This window comes from Euprymna scolopes, chromosome 40 (assembly GCF_053919585.1).
Source record: "Euprymna scolopes isolate OS-2025 chromosome 40, ASM5391958v1, whole genome shotgun sequence".
NCBI lineage: Eukaryota > Metazoa > Mollusca > Cephalopoda > Sepiida > Sepiolidae > Euprymna > Euprymna scolopes.
This window is the reverse complement of record NC_136521.1, coordinates 50997145-51013521: the sequence shown is the minus strand read 5'-3', so window position 1 is coordinate 51013521 and position 16377 is coordinate 50997145. Positions and strand designations below refer to the sequence as shown.

Genomic DNA, 16377 nt, shown 5'->3' with positions numbered 1-16377 from the left:
TTTACCAAAGACAAAAAACTTGATTTAGTTTTTTGTTTTGTTTTACAGAGGGGGGGAAAAAAAAAAAAAAAAAAAAAAAAAAAATCAAAATTTCATGATTGTATTGCCACCAATTTGCCTAGCTCTGCAGACGAGAATGGGGGGGGGGGGGTTAAACAAAACACTTCAGAAAGGACAAGATGAAAAAGGGATTAAAAAGAAACTAAAGTAAAAAAAAAAAAAAAAAATCTAGTTATTTTTTCTGCCCACGTTTCAAAATCCTGTCAAATTGTGACAAACTTTAAGCAGTGATGGACTTTTCGCTCCTGGCAGTCCGCCCTCATCTGCAGAAATAGACAAGATGGCGACCATATGATCGATCTAATTAAAATTTAATTCTTAAAAAAATAAAAACTACTTGATCTAATTAAATGCTTTTTTATGAGAACTTTATTCCATAACGAGTATGTACAATAAAATTCTTTTTCAATATCTTTATTTTGATAAACTGCACAAGCATCAAAATGAGAAGCTTAATTTTGCTTTGCAATTTATTTCAAAGCTTCAAAATGCACAAAAGATGAGAAAAGAAGGAAGTCCCATTTAACTCACCAGCGCTATTGCGGGAACGACCTCCTTCACGCCCTCCACTGCTCCGACTTCGACATTCGCGAGCAAAATGTCCTGGTTTACCACATTTGTAGCACTTATCGGTACTCATTCTGAAATGGAAAAGAATCAGGATTATTTTTTTTATTTTTATTTTTTTGTAATATAGTAGAACCCCTGAGATACTGCATTAAAAATTAGTAACAAAATACAGTACAGTATATAATACATATGTATATAATCAAAAATCAAATAACACCATAAGAGGGGCCAGAAAAACATTGTATTCCACATTGTAACAAAAAAATAAATAAATAAAAATAAAAAAATGGATGCTTGGGCCACCGTATCCCAGGGTTCTACTGTAACACTTTAAATTTCTCCATCTTAAACTTACATAATTTTTTTTTTTAAAATACATAAATAAAAAATAACAAAACTTTACAATTTCAGAGTCATTTTCTCTTTCTTTACATTTCAATCAAGGTATTTACCATTTGGATTTAAGGGGCCTACTATTTGGGATCACGTTTGCAGGGAACGCTATATAAGAAATAAGCGAGATGTTCACATTGCATTTAAACTTCTGTTAATAAAGGCAGGAAACAAGGAAGGAATTCCAAAGTCTAGCAGTCCAGAGGAAGAAATTAGAGTAGAAGGCTTTTTATCATTAAAGGATCCCTATAGTGAAGAAATTGGATTTTGCTGTTTGTTGGATTCCCCCACCCCCCCGGGGGGGGGGGATGAGTTCATCAGAGCACATCCCATTTAAGTACTTGTAAAACAGGCACAGAGATGCAACATTGTGGTAATGGGACAGGTGTTGAAGATTGGATGACTATTACATTGGAAATAATGTGGACCGTGTCTAAGGAGGAGGCACTAATAGTAGACGCAGCAGCCCCGATATGGCAACAATACTCCATACATGGGTGAATGGTAACTTTAAGATACAGGATATGTGCGAGTAATTTTCCAACACTCGATAGGGAACCTGCTTTCTTTTACAGACTTGCCAACGTCCTCACTGTGTTTGTTCCAATTCATGTTGCCTGTGAATACAATTTGAATATCGAGTTCTCAGGTTGGCTAATTGGGGCTGAGTTTTTTTTTTTTGTAATTGTTAAAGAAAAGAAACTGGGTCTTAGTAGTATCAAATGTTACCAGCCATTTTGTTGCAGCGTTGAAAAATTAAAATTTTGTCGGAACGTGTCAAATTTCAATATAAGAGTTGGATTTTTTTTTTAAAGAAAAAAAAAAAAAAAAAAAATAGGAGCCATACGAGATATCTCCAGCTTCTATGTAAAAGGCGCTGCCGGGCTAACATTTGCTTCTAGTTTTTTTTTTTTTTTTTTTTTAAACTGATTTTCAAACCCAACCTCTAATCCATCCTTTATCACTCAGTTTTCGACCTTCACCTGTTATCTGAACAAAATTATCGATTCTTATAACGTATACAAATAAGGCAATCACAAAGTTTAACTACTTCTAATTTGCAGTGAATATACTTACTACCAAGTCATGGATCGGATCGAATCCAGTGATGAAATGCCACCATCTGAGTGGGGATGGAAAGTAGAAGGGGACAAGTTTGTTCAAGTGATGACAGACAAAAGTCCTGCTCCAGAATGAACTGTTTGGAAGGATGCAATACCCTAAGACATACCTGCAGAAGGTATGGACTAGAATGGACATTGCTAAGATGGCAACTGTATGAAATATGCTCCAGTTATAGATGAGAATGAGGAAGCATGAACTTAAAAAAATTTTTTTTAAAATGTGAATGGGGGGGGGGGACAGATTTTAAGGGGGGATACAACATCACTGGCAACCATTACATGTGAAAAATTGGGCCGACGTACACAAGTGCTACCCCACTCGCGAAATACGTGACGGCACCAGTGTTGAACATTGTTCGACTGAGGGAGAATTCATTATTTTTAAAAGGAAAGAATTGTGACCTAGTTTTTATTTTATTTATTTTGGCATGAAATTTGCACAATGTACGTCGGCCAAAGATTGACCTTGAAAACATGGGTAAAAATGCAAGATTTATTAGTTTATGAAAATTGACCTAGTGTTTAAAAATGTAATGGAAAATGACTTAAATTGAAAATTAACTTTCCCATATTCAAATCTTATCCATTTTATGTAGAGTAGACATGTAAATAAAAAAAAAAAAATAAAAAAAAAAAAAAAAAAAAAATGTTGCAATTTTTATTTCAGTTCGTGCAGTGACCCATCTATAACGTAAACCAGAACTAAACGGTGATGGACTAATTTTCGTCCCAATTCTGACTATATTTTCAGTATTGACTTTATATTTACGCTTAATTAGCCTATATTTGCAAATAACCATATTTTTTACAAATTTTCGCATAATTTTTTTTTAGTATTTATTTAAAATATACTTAGTGGCTTTTTTTTCCCAAATATTTACTTTCGCACAACTTTAAAAATATATTTAAATTTTTGGACATTTTTTTCAAAAGTTTTTTTTATTACATTCCTTTAATGAACGAAACTCTTAATAATCTATTATGGTTCTTTACTGCTAATACTTTGGAAAATCTCTTATCTTTTAAGTACATTTTTAATGTTTTAAGCTGAGGAAAAATTGGTATTTTTTTTTTTTTTTTTTTAGCCTTAACTGCAACTCAACATTCACCATTAAAATTTACTTTTAAAGTTTTTGGGTATGCTGAAAACGAATATTTAAATTTGAGGCAGGAAACAAGTAGTTTTCTGGATATTAAGACCTTTATTATCCAATGTAATTATGTTTTCATTGGCGGTCATGTTTTCCTCCAACTGAGAAGTTAGTACTTCTTAGTTGGAGGAAAACATGGCTGGTATATGCTTGTTACAAAACTCCTCTCCATCCCATACTAAGATTGGCGAACGTTTCTTAATTTCATTAATACATTAAAAGTCTTAATATTCAAAAACTAGTTGTCTACCACAAATTTGAATGCGATTCGTTTTCAGCAAACCGAAAGTGGGTGTTGAGTTCTGGATTCGTGTAAAATGAATAGCGACTTACATTAAAATAAAAAAGTCGGGGAATTAGCCAATTTTAATTAAATTTTCAGTATCAAATAATGATCACAGAATATAATGAACTCATTTTTATTTGAATCTGAGTGGAAATATATTTTGTTAAAAAAAGTTTTTGTAAAAATGAAGCATCGTAAATTGTAACAAAAATTGATTTTTTTTCAGGAACATCACGAAAAACGTTCAAAGCCGTATTAATGAGTTCGATATAACTAAGAAAAATCAATTTCTCAAACTACCTATATTAGTGAATTAAGCACTGTTTAATATTTTCATAAAAAAAATTTTAATTGCATTTTTTTTTTTTTTTTTTTTTTTTTAGATTATAGGTTTCACATAATTTTTATGTAAGAGTCTAATAGGTACAGGAAAAATGAATGCCGATGCTCGAAATGTATAAACATTTTGAGCCCTTCCCTTTACTTAAAAATTAACCAAAAATCAGAGAATTAAGCAATTTTAATGAAATTTTCATATTTATCAAATGATCGTACTAAAGTTATGGTTTTCAGTAGTAAATAAAAACGCAAGAATTTTTTTAATATATATAAAGCATCGTAATTTGTAACAAAAAAAAAAAAAAAAAAAATTTTTTTTACAGTAACATTAAGAAAAAAGCCCTAAAGTCCATATTAATTTGATATAACTCAAAGAAAAATGAATTTCTCGTACTACCGATATTACCATTGAATTAAGCATTGTTTATTTAATATTCTCACAAAAAATTATAACAGCAAAAATATTTCTACTTTTTTAAATTACAGATTTCGCATAATTTTTATGCAAGAATTTATGCATTGCTCACAAGAACGTGAAACTATCGGCGTAACAATTATATAATCTCAAACAATTAAAAAAATTAATTTAAAACAGGAACATAAAAAAATAATTAAATTAAAAAATGAGGCACTCTCGCATAATTTGACCCGAATCCTTGTGATTTCACGTCAAGCCCGGATCGGGCGAGACCGGCAATCATCAGTGTCAGCCGAGCGTTGTTCAAATGTTGAAACGCTAATTCGACTTTAAAAGGTTTTTTTTTTTTTTTTTTTTCAAATGGTTTTTTTTAGTAATTTTTTTAAATTTTTAATTAGTTATTTTTAATGATTTATTTATTTTGAATTTTTTTTTTGTACTTCAATTTCTGGGAGTTTGATTAGCCAATGAAAAAACGATATGTAAATGAAAGCAGACGACATTCGAATTGGAAGAAATCGATTGAACCCAAAAAAAGTTGACAAACTATATTTTCAGACTCGATAAACAGAGAAAATGACAGGTAAGGAAATAAATGTGCATATTAGAAAAACAAATGGAAACGCTGATGCAGACAATCTCATTGTCAGGAAAAGAAATTGCTTTCCCAAAGAATGAGGTGCACCAATTGTAAACACAAATGTTTACTAAAAAGAAAGATCGCGCGTAAAGGATGGCTTCTGACGGTGTACCAATGGACTATGTAGACAATGGGTATCATTACGTACAAGATCGTTTTTTTGCACAATCCAATTCGGATATTGCAACAAGAGGTGTATCAGAATTTTTGAAACTGCAATAAAATATAAAATACTCATTTCTTTTAAAAGTGGGTTGTTTATTTTCTTTATGGATTATAATTCCAAAATAAACTATTAAAGTTGTATAAAAAGTAATAGAAATATTTTATTTTTTTTAAAAAACAGTAATGAAATCAATTGAATTTTACGAGCTCAGTATTTTTCAATTTTTAAACTTTAAAAATCTATCAATTTTTCCATTGATTCAATTTATACAATATTTTCAGGGTCAATGTGAAATTTTATGCTCTTTCCAATAAACTGAATATTTTAGACAAACGGTTTTTAAATTCACGCCCTCCACCCCATTTTGAAATGTATTAAAAAGTAAATAATTTACACACCGAAGTTTTGAAGATAAGATCAATAAATAATTGATTCACATTTAAAACAAAAAAAGTAGTGTTTTTTTTTTTTTTTAGAAATTTACCTGTAAAGCCTGAAGTTTAAAACCTTTTTTAAAACCAGGGTTTTTATTTTTATTTGAATGAAACCTTGGTCCTTTAATTGAAAAAACAAAAATTAGGGTTTGAATTACATTTTTCGAGTAGTTATAAGCTTGGAAAGACAAGGAATCGAATTAACGCCCCCCCCCATTTTGAAATGTCTATTAAAAAGTAAATTTATGCACCAAAGTTTTATATACTACAAATTGAAGAGAAAAGATCAATAATATATTCAAATTTAAAACAAAATAGTGTTTTTTAGAAATGTATCTGTAAAGTCCGAAGTTTAAAACCTTTTTTTTTTTAAACCACGTTTAAAAAAAAAAAAAAAAAAAAATCTTGGTCCTTGCTCCTTTAATTGAAAAATAAAAAAAAAATTAGGGTTTAAATTACATTTTTCGAGTAGTTATAAGCTTGGAAAGACAGGGGGTCGAATTATTCAATATATTTTACACATTCGTAAGGTTAGTTTCTGACACACCTATTGCAGCAATAGTAAAAAATAATCTATGGGCGTTCGAAATGGCAACCCTAAAAAATATTAAAAGAGAATGCGGGGTTATATCCGAACACACATACACTGATTGGAAGAACTTTCTGAGAGAAATTTGTCAGTATTTCCTGAGAAATCCCCGGCACATAGGAGGCCCAGGACACACTGTAGAAATTGATGAATCTCTAACCAAAGAAAACAATGTAGGGAGACTCCTTGAACAGCTCTGGGTCTTCCGCAGCTATGACTTCACCGATAAGGAGGGTTTTTGGTCACCGTGCCAAATCGAAACGTCAAAACCCCTCCTCCCAATAATAATAAAAAAAATATATTCTGACGGGTCCAAGAGTCGTATCCGATTGTTAGAAGGCTTATAACAAAGTAGGAGGATCAACAGTTGACCAAAGTAAAAGATTCCTAAGGAAATATCTTAAAAAAAAAATAAATAAATAAAAAAAAAAAACTGACTGAAGTCTTGAAAATAAAATAAAGAAAAAATATTAAGAAAAACAAAATTGTACATACACCTAACATTTATACGAGTAAACAATCTTTTCTTGGAAGATAATTTTTGAATAACTTGCTGTTGATAAATATTTTGAAAAAAAAATACTAAAATTAAACATATTTGCTTTTTTCAGGGTAGGGTTTTTTTTTTTTTTTTTAATTATTTTTTGATAATTTGCATTGATACAAATGTTTAAAATAGGAATGTATAGATGTACGTCTGTGAAAAAAAAATCTGACACCCTTACCTCCTTTTACTATCAGGAGTTCATTTTGAAACAGCGTTTTGATTGGCTGAAATTTTGGGCTTCCGTATATTCGCGTTTACACAATTAGCGGTTGCGTTTTGCCGAACGGCATAATTACTTGCTTTTTGAGGGTTAATTAAGCTGTATTTTGTACAAACAAGGTGTTTTTTTTTTATTTATTTAATTCAATAAATTAGGACTTTACTAATTATCTTTGAAATAGACCCAGAAAACTAATATTTATCTTTTAAAGGAGTTTTTATAATGAATTTATTTAACTTCAAAATTTAGCTGAATTGATTAGCTCACCGTGAAAACATTTTCATAACGTTTTTTTTTTTTTTTTCACGTGTACAAATATTTTTTTCCTTTGGGAAATTAACCTTAGTCCTTAATCTTTCAAATGCAATCAAAAAGTAGTCGGAATGGAAACCTACAAAAAAAATTGATAAATCTGCTTTCAAAACTAGGTCCCCCTATTTTTGCCCGCACCTATATTAAGCAATATAATTATATGTATTAGCTACTGTTGTACGCGCAAGCCTCCCTCCCCCTAATAATAATAATAAAGGTCAATGCCGGCGACCTTACCCGGTAAGGGTGCCTCAGGAGATTAGCAATAAACTAACGCCTTTTTAAAGGAGAAGGCAAGGCATTGGACCTCCCAAAATTGCAGAACCAGGGAGACTCCAGTCAGCATGCAACAAGCCACCTTAATGGCCTAGGTTGACTTTTAGTGTCAAGAATTTAAAGGTTATACCATAAAAGTAATTTTTAGTTCATTCGAATAGGCCATTATTGGTGGGCCCCGAAAGCCCCCCCCTCTCCATCCGCCGTAAAATCACGAATTTTTTCAAAGCTTATTTAATGACTTACCGTGGGGGAACCACTTAAATTATAACGTTAGATTTTTCTTATACCCCACAAAAATAGCTTAAGTTTTGCTGATTGACCGAAAAGTGGGGTTGGACGACCTGTATGAGAATGCCCACCCCCTTCAAACTGCGCGTTTTAAGTTTTTTTTTTTTGTTTTTTGTTTTCTGGCGAATGACAAGTATATTAGCAGAACAAAATTCGAAAAAATTTTTTTTTTTCACTTTCGTTATAAACATTCTACTCTATTGCTACCTGACTTACTGTCCATCTTTACCGACGTGTCACGTGATTAGAACGTTATAACGAAACGTCAATTTTTAAATTTTGGTAAATTTTTACGACTTTCCCCAGTGTATTATAAACACTCCAACCTCCCCATGTTAAAAACGGCTTTCGAGGTTGGGGGCAGTCTTCTTGCAGTTAAGCTCGGCAAAGTTCGACAACTCTAGAAGGGTCACATCAGTATTTTACACCGTCAAATCACGAATATTAAGAATTATTAGTTTTAAAAAAAATTTTAGTTACAAAAAAAAAAAAAATTGTAATTAATATAAAAAAATAATTTAATATTGGAATTACTTCCAATATTAAATTTTTTTTATATTAATTACAATTTTTTTTACAATTGATTAAAGTAAACGAACAAAATATTTTTTTTTTATTTATAACTTTGGGTGTTGTCAAAAAACAAATATGTTATCAAAGGTAAGATAAATTACTTTTCTACCAAACGGGATATATTTTTCGTGTTTTTATTCAATTTAACATGTTTATTCAGCTCGCAACTAGCAGTGTCAGAAATTTCGTGAAAATAGTGAATAATTCCACCCCATCTTTCCAAGCTTATAACTCCTCGAAAAATGTAATTCAAGCCCTAATTTTTTTTTTCAATTAAAGGAGCAAGGACCAAGGTTTTATTAAAAAACAAAAAAAAACAAAACAATGTGTGTTTTTCTTTTTAAAAAGGTTTTAAAATTCGGATTTTACAGGTAAATTTCTAAAAAAGCGATTTTTTTGTTTTGTTTTAAATTTGAATATATTATTTATTGACCTTTTCTCTTCAATTTGTGATATATAAAACTCCACGACATAAATTAATTATTTACTTTTTAAGAGAAAGTTGAAAATGGGTGACACTTGGGGGGGCGTGAATTTAAAAAAAAACGTCTAAAATATTATATTCGGTTTATTGGAAAGAACATAAAATTTCACATTGACCCTTAAAATATCGTAAAAATAGAATCAATAGAAAAATTTTGATAGATTTTTAAAATTTAAAAATTGAAAAATATTGAGTTTAAAAATTGAAAAATATTGAGTTCGGAAAATTCATTACTGTTTTAAAAAAAAAAAAATATTTTTATTACTTTTAAAACAACTGTAATAGTTTATTTTGGAAGTATAATCCATAAAGAAAATAAATAACCCACTTTTAACAGAGAAATTACGAGATTTTTATATTGTATTCGCAGTTTCGTGTTAGGGGTGTCAAAAATTCCTACAAAAATTCTGATACTGCTATCGCAAAGCATACAGTGTTTACCGATGTATTGGAAAATTCAAGATGGCGCCCGACTCTCTTTAACATGGTAAGTTCGGGAAAAGGTGTTATGAATAATAAACTAGACAAAATACTATTAAAAACCCACCGAATATATGTCAAGTTATGTCACGGTAACATATATTGAGCGAATTTCTAACAGTATTTTGTCTAGTTTATTATTTATTGCACCTTTTTCCGAACTTACCGTGGTAAAGAGAGAGTCGGGCGCCATTTTGAATTTTCCAATATATCGGTAAACACTGTATGGCTTTCGAGCTGAATAAACATGTTAAATTGAATAAAAACACGAAAATTATATCCAGTTTGGTAGAAAAGTAATTTATCTTGCCTTTGATAACATTTATTTGTTATATATTTGTTTTTTTTGACAACTTTTTCGAATAGATGTGTACAGTAATACAAACCCATAACTTTAATAGAAAAATATTTTTAGAAAGTGTATTATTGTCTTAACAGAAAAACGGTAAATTTTTAGTTTATCGGCCCCTCGGCATTCACCTCTAATTTGTCGACTTTTAAGGTTTTCGGGTACGCTAAGAACGAATATCGCATTTATTTTCTGCGCAAACACGGTTTTCGGGTCAAGATCAAAGTGTAGTATCTGTTCTTCACATCTACACTTCAATTTCTTGTCAGTGGAGGAGAAATCCTTCACAACTGAGACAATTTTTATTTTTGTTCCTTTTCTCCACATTAAAAAAACGACCCTGGTGTCTAACTGTCCCGTGGGGAGGAATTGTAAATAGGAACACGCAGTTATCCATATTTGAAGACCTTCAGTATCCAACGTAATCCTTATAATTTTTAATGGCGGCCATCTCGTTTTCCAATAACGAGAAAACGTCAAAAGAAGTTATATATTCCACATGTAACTGGAACCCTCCCCCTTTCCCACCACCGGCGTTGGCGCAAAAAATAAAAAAAAAATAAAAAAATAAAAAAATAAATAATAAAAAAATAAAATAAGGGTTATTTATTAGAGTATTTAGAGTAATATTTATTAAACAGAACACCGACCACTAATTTGTTTTAGGGATATTCGATGTTGCTGGCCATAAATCTGATAACCAAATCCGTCGCAAATTTACGGTTTGCATGGTATTAACCCGTTTTAATTGATAAAAAATTCTCACGAGCGGTTTACAGAAGCATATTTTACGTTTTTCGTTATTTTTTGGGAGGAGGGAAGGGTATTCAAATAAAGCACTTGTGTAATTTAACAGGTGCTTCTACAGTTTAATTAACCGTTTTTCCATGGAGGGGGCGGGTGTGTTGTATGTTTTTGTAAACCGCTCGTGAAAACTTACTGACAGCAATATTTTTACTATTAAATGAGGTAAAAAATTTTATGAAAAATATTTGTCATTTAAAATGTCCGCCATCTATTCATGCAGTGCACTTGCACTAGGTGTGTCAGAAATTTCGTGAAAATAGTGAATAATTCCACCCCATCTTTCCAAGCTTATAACTCCTCGAAAAATGCAATTCAAGCCCTAATTTTATTTTTCAATTAAAGGAGCAAGGACCAAGGTTTCATTAAAAAAAAAAAAAAAAAACGTGTTTTTTTTTAAAAAGGTTTTAAACTTCGGACTTTACAGGTAAATTTCTAAAAAACAATACTTTTTTTTTTGTTTTAAATTAGAATATATTATTTATTGATCTTTTATCTTCATTTTGTAATATATAAAACTTTGGCACATAAATTATTTACTTTTTAATAGACATTTCAAAATGGGAGGCGTGAATTATTCGACCCCCTGTCCTTCCAAGCTTATAACTCCTCGAAAAAATGTAATTCAAGCCCTATTTTTTTTTTTCAATTAAAGGAGCAAGGACCAAGGTTTCATTAAAAAAAAAAAAAGTGTTTTTTTTTAAAAAGGTTTTAAACTTCGGACTTTACAGGTAAATTTCTAAAAAACAATACTTTTTTTTTTGTTTTAAATTAGAATATATTATTTATTGATCTTTTATCTTCATTTTGTGATATATAAAACTTTGGCACATAAATTATTTACTTTTTAATAGACATTTCAAAATAGTGGGGGGGGGGGGGTGAATTAAAAAAAAAAAAAAAACGTTTGTCTAAAATATAATATTCGATTTATTGGAAAGAACATAAAATTTCACATTGACCCTGAAAATATCGTAAAAATAGAATCAATAGAAAAATTGATTTTTAAAGTTTAAAAATTGAAAAATATTGAGTTCGGAAAATTCATTACTGTTCTTAAAAAAAAATAAAAAAATATTTCTATTATTTTTAAAACAACTTTAATAGTTTATTTTGGAAGTATAATCAATAAAGAAAATAAACAACCCACTTTTAACAGAAATTACGAGATTTTTATATTTTATTCGCAGTTTCGTGTTAGGTGTCAAAAATTCCTACAAAACATGCACCTTGTGAAACGTCAAGTGACTACACGCGTGCGCGCATTTTAGTAAGAAAGTGAAAAAATTAATACATTAATTTTTTCACTTTCTTACTAAAATGTGAATTAAGTGAAAAAAGTTTGTCCGTTTCGATATCGGAAAGCAGAAAAATATCCGGAATGATGGAGGGGGGGGGGGGGCATTTCGGCATTGAAGCCGAAAAATGTTTTGGGGGCCATGTTTTGGCTCCGTTTGGCTTCTTTTTTTTTTTGGCGTTTTTTCCTAAATGAGAAACAAGATGGCCACCAGCAAAAACAATGATTACGTTGGATGTCTTCAAATATGGATAACTGCGCGTTTGCGCAAAAAATGCGATATTCGTTCTCAGCATACCGGAAACCCTCTAAAAGTCGACAAATTAGGTGAATGCCGAGGGGTCGGTAAACTAAAATACCAGAAAAACGAACAAAAAATCTGAAGTAATGAACCAAATATAAATTTATATATACAAAAATAAAACTTTGAAAATTGAACATTTCTTAAAGTGTATTGTCATATGCTTTTAATAATTCGTGGAAATGCGTGTCCTTTCTCATGCCGTCTCCACAACTCTTCCATTAGATGAGAATGGAACAAATTCATTAGTCGCTACCATCCTCATCTTCCTTTTCATATGTGACCAGAATGTCTCCAGTTGATTAAATATTACATTTTTTATTTTAACACTTAAATTTTTATTTTTAAACTAATAATTCGTAATATTCGTGATTTAACGGTGTAAAATACTGATGTGACCCTTCTAGAGTTGTCGAACTTTGCCGAAGGTACTTGCAGTTTAATCAAGACATTAAAAAATGAAAATATCAAAGGTTAAATTGTACGTCTCCGAAAAAAAAAAAAAAAAAAAAAAAAAATTTTGATACCGAGCAAAAAGGTTCGATTTTTAGGAAGAAAAGCTAGTATTAAAGATGGGGAGGGAATGTCGGTAATTTAACTGGAGTTATCTCCCGTGGCGTTTCTAAACTCCAAACAAAAATGAAAAAAATCAAAGATGTCTGCCTTCAACGTGCTGTCATAAGAACGAGTTTTTCCGCTGTATAAAAAAAAAAAAAACTAAACTACTCAATCAAATTAAGTGAAAATTTTTTTCCGAGATCTCCAGTTCAGAACGGATCCGTAGAATATAACCTTTGATTATTTTCATTTTTTAATGTCTTGATTAAACTGTACAAGTACCTTGCCGGGCTTAAACTTCCCTTACCATGAGGTTGGGGGGGGGGGGGTTATTCCGAAATCCATTCTTAACACGACGTTGGGGGGTGGGGGGGGTTGTTTATACTCCGCTGGGGCAGGTAGTTATATAAAAACGCATTTTTAGGGGGTGGGCAATACAGGTCCGCCGATTAAAATTTTTTTTTTTTTTTTTTTTATTTAGAGTGGAAAATCAGTTTCATGTAAATGAAACGTAAAAGGATCCCAATTCCCGAGCCATTCTAACTTTAGAAGTTAGCTAATTTTTAACTTTCTATAACCGAAACGTAAACGAGCGACAAAATTTGAAAATCATAAGTAATCGACATTAAAAAGTTTAATTGCCCTAAAACACTATTACCCGGAAATAAGGGAACATTTTTACCTTAAATTGCCGTGTGAAAAACGATCTCTAAAATTATTCCCAAATTTTTTCGAGTTAATACGTAATCTCTTTAAAAAAAGACGAATCTAATTTGTGGTTGGTTGAGGGTGTTAAGCTACATCGCCGAAAAAACACCACCGTCTCAACATTTTTCTCAGCTTATTTTTAAGCAATTGATAACAAATATTTAAATTCTACACAAATAATTAGAGTTCTGATGAATCAAAACAGGCGATTCGAAGTCCGCAGCAAAAAAGTTGCATTATGCTTATCCCCCCCCCCCATCTCCCTTATGTTAAAGACGGCTTTCTAAAAGCCGTTCTTAACGAGGTTGAGGGTGTTTATACTACGCTGGGGCAGGTCGCAAAAAAAAAAAAAAAAAAAGCCACGGTTTGAATTTATTTTGGTGCTTGTGCACTTTTGTTACCGTGCTTTTTTTTTTAAAATATTATTTTCAAATTAAATTCAAGGGTTACGATATATTTTTCGATTGTTAGATGAAAGTACAATTATAAAACATTCTCCCCGCCCCATGGCTTTCAGAATAACGTTATTTCAACACGGTAACAATATTTTTCTTATCAAAAAAATATTTTATGAAATATCGATTTTTTTTTTTTTTTAGAAATATATTCACTTTGCTGCGGACTTCGAATCGCCTGTTCAGATTCACAATATTAAAGAAATAGCAACAGTTTTATTTTTCCGTTGACATCACTGAGGCAAAGGTTAAAAATAGTATTTCTCTCTGCGGAGGAGCCACCGCTGTAGTAAAGAACGAGAAGGTTAAGTTGCCAACAAAGCAAAAGGAAATCCGATCTGTTGGGACCCGCGCCTACCACTACTACCACCACTTGTAAATCTCCCCCTCCCTTTTTAAAGTACATTTATTCGCCTCCCCTTCCACCCCACCCCCCAAATCCTGCTGAGAGAGGGAGGCAAATCAATTTCATTGCCCATGCAGCATATGGCGACGACAAAATACACAATTTTAATTAAAATTGAAAATAAAATTGAATTAATAAAAAAATATATATAGTTATTAAAATTTATAAATAAATTATATATTTAAGTTTCTAGAAGGTTTTAATTTGGTTTAAAGTAGTTGATATCAATACCATGTGCGTGCCCTTTAGATTAATATTCAATAATTTGCAGGAAATAAACTTTATATAAAAGTATTTTATTTTGCAAATACAGGAATTGAAATAATATATATATATATGCATGCGCGTGTTTCAGGTTTTGGAATGCTATGGAAACAGATTTTATGTTGAGACTTAAATATTAAAATTTAAACAAGTCAAACAAAAAAACAAAACGCACGGTCGCACGACTCCATGAATTAAAAAAAAAATGTCAATTGCAATATTTTCAATGGATTAAGTATAAATTAAAAGCTGAACTAAATATTGGACGTTTCAAAAATGCAATTAATTCGGATCTTCATAAGTTGCAAGATAGAAAAATCTGTAAAATAAGGTGTCCTACCTGTATGAAACGTGGTCATGAAATCGGGGTTCATTTTTAGTATTAGTTAGTATTGTGTATAGCTCCCCGATTAAATGGCCATATTTTTGTCCAACGTACGGCGTGTAATTAAAAGTCGACACGGACGGTATTTATAAACCATTTGCCAAAAGTTAAAATAGGTTTAATTAAATATAATTGTAGATTTAATTAATATTTTTTTGTTATTCATCAAAATATTTTTATTACTTGTTTTGAAGACGTTTTTTTCTGTTGCAGATTGCATAAAACAACCAATATGGTGGCGACAGTAAAGAAAGCAATCGTTTGAATTTAATTTAAATTAAGGCCGAAAATAAATTTTTAAAGATAACGAGGCAGGGGATTTGGGAAGGATTAAATTATGATGAAATGGTTGTTTTATTTTGGGTTGGCAAAATAAAATACTTGAAAAAAATTTTTTTTAATCGATCTTAAAATTACATTTTTCCGAAAACGTTGACTTTTTATAAGAATATATTTTCTATATTTTTTTTTTTTTTTAAGCTAAAATAAAAAGATTTTTTTTTTTTTTTATTAAAAAGTTTTAAAAATTAACTGCTTTTTACACGAAGCAACCTACAAGTTGACAATGGTTAATTTAACAAATATAAACCGACATTAAATTAAAATTAATTAACTAAATTATGAGTTAAAAAAATTTATTTTTTAAAGGCGAGGGATTTTAAAATTGAAGGAGAAAGCCAACTTACAAAGATGGAAAAAAAAAAATGATGGGTTGAAATCAACGAGAAATACGGACGAAAAAAATTAATAAAAACGGCTTTAGATCAATTTTTCGCATCCAAGAGAAAAATAAAATGTAAATATATTGGTTTACTTACATATTATTATCGACTGTGATGACCCCACCACCGATTCTCGACTTCAACTCTGGATTTTGTCCCCGAAGCAACCCTGGCGAGCGCGCTTTTTTGTTTCTTCTTGTTGAAAAGAATTCTCTAAATGGAATGCCGGGAAAAATCTCATCTAACGACCTTGTTCTATTTTTAGTAACAGCGAGGAAGAGCTCAGCCGCTGATTGGTCAGTCGGCTATTGTATTCCACCAATGACCAACCAGTATGATACTATCGTAAACACTAAGAATGGCGGGAAAAGACCCCGCATTTCGTATTATTTGGATAAAAACGAATAGCTTATTATTATTAATACCAGTTTCATTGGGAATTTTTCTCTCGGCTCCCAAAAAGTCAACAGTCTGGACTATTCTTGTAATGACCTTTGCCCTGTTGATTGCGGTCTGGACCTGTGTTTTACATTCTCTCTTTAAGAAGTTAGTTTATTGCTAATCACCTGAGGCGGCTACTACAGGTTAATGCAGACGAGCCTGCTCAGACATTTTTTACAGAGGCAGAGTGCTCTTTCTCTGGGGCAATTCTGCTTTCCAAGCCTTGTGTCACATTTCTTACTGTGGGAGAGAGAAATAAATATAACAGAGTAGGTTTTTTTTTCTTTATCCCAGCCTCCCCTTTTTTTCTCTCTCTTTTTTTTTTTAAATTATG

The 16377-nt window shown here is 31.0% G+C and overlaps 1 protein-coding gene across 2 annotated transcripts in view; it reads right to left on the bottom strand.

Moving 5' to 3' along the window:
- LOC145265561 (uncharacterized) overlaps nucleotides 1-15868 on the bottom strand; it is a 71044-nt gene extending 55176 nt beyond the window's left edge. Inside the window, exons 1-2 of one of the 2 annotated variants that reach the window (XM_080121537.1) lie at nucleotides 15699-15868; nucleotides 592-701 (exon numbers count right to left, since the gene is read on the bottom strand). In XM_080121537.1, coding sequence (XP_079977663.1) covers nucleotides 592-700 — 109 coding nt within the window. In that variant the 5' untranslated portion in view covers nucleotide 701; nucleotides 15699-15868. The remainder of the gene's footprint in view (nucleotides 1-591; nucleotides 702-15698) is intronic. The other variant, XM_080121536.1, reaches the window with a different exon arrangement.
- Nucleotides 15869-16377: the final 509 nt, after the last annotated feature.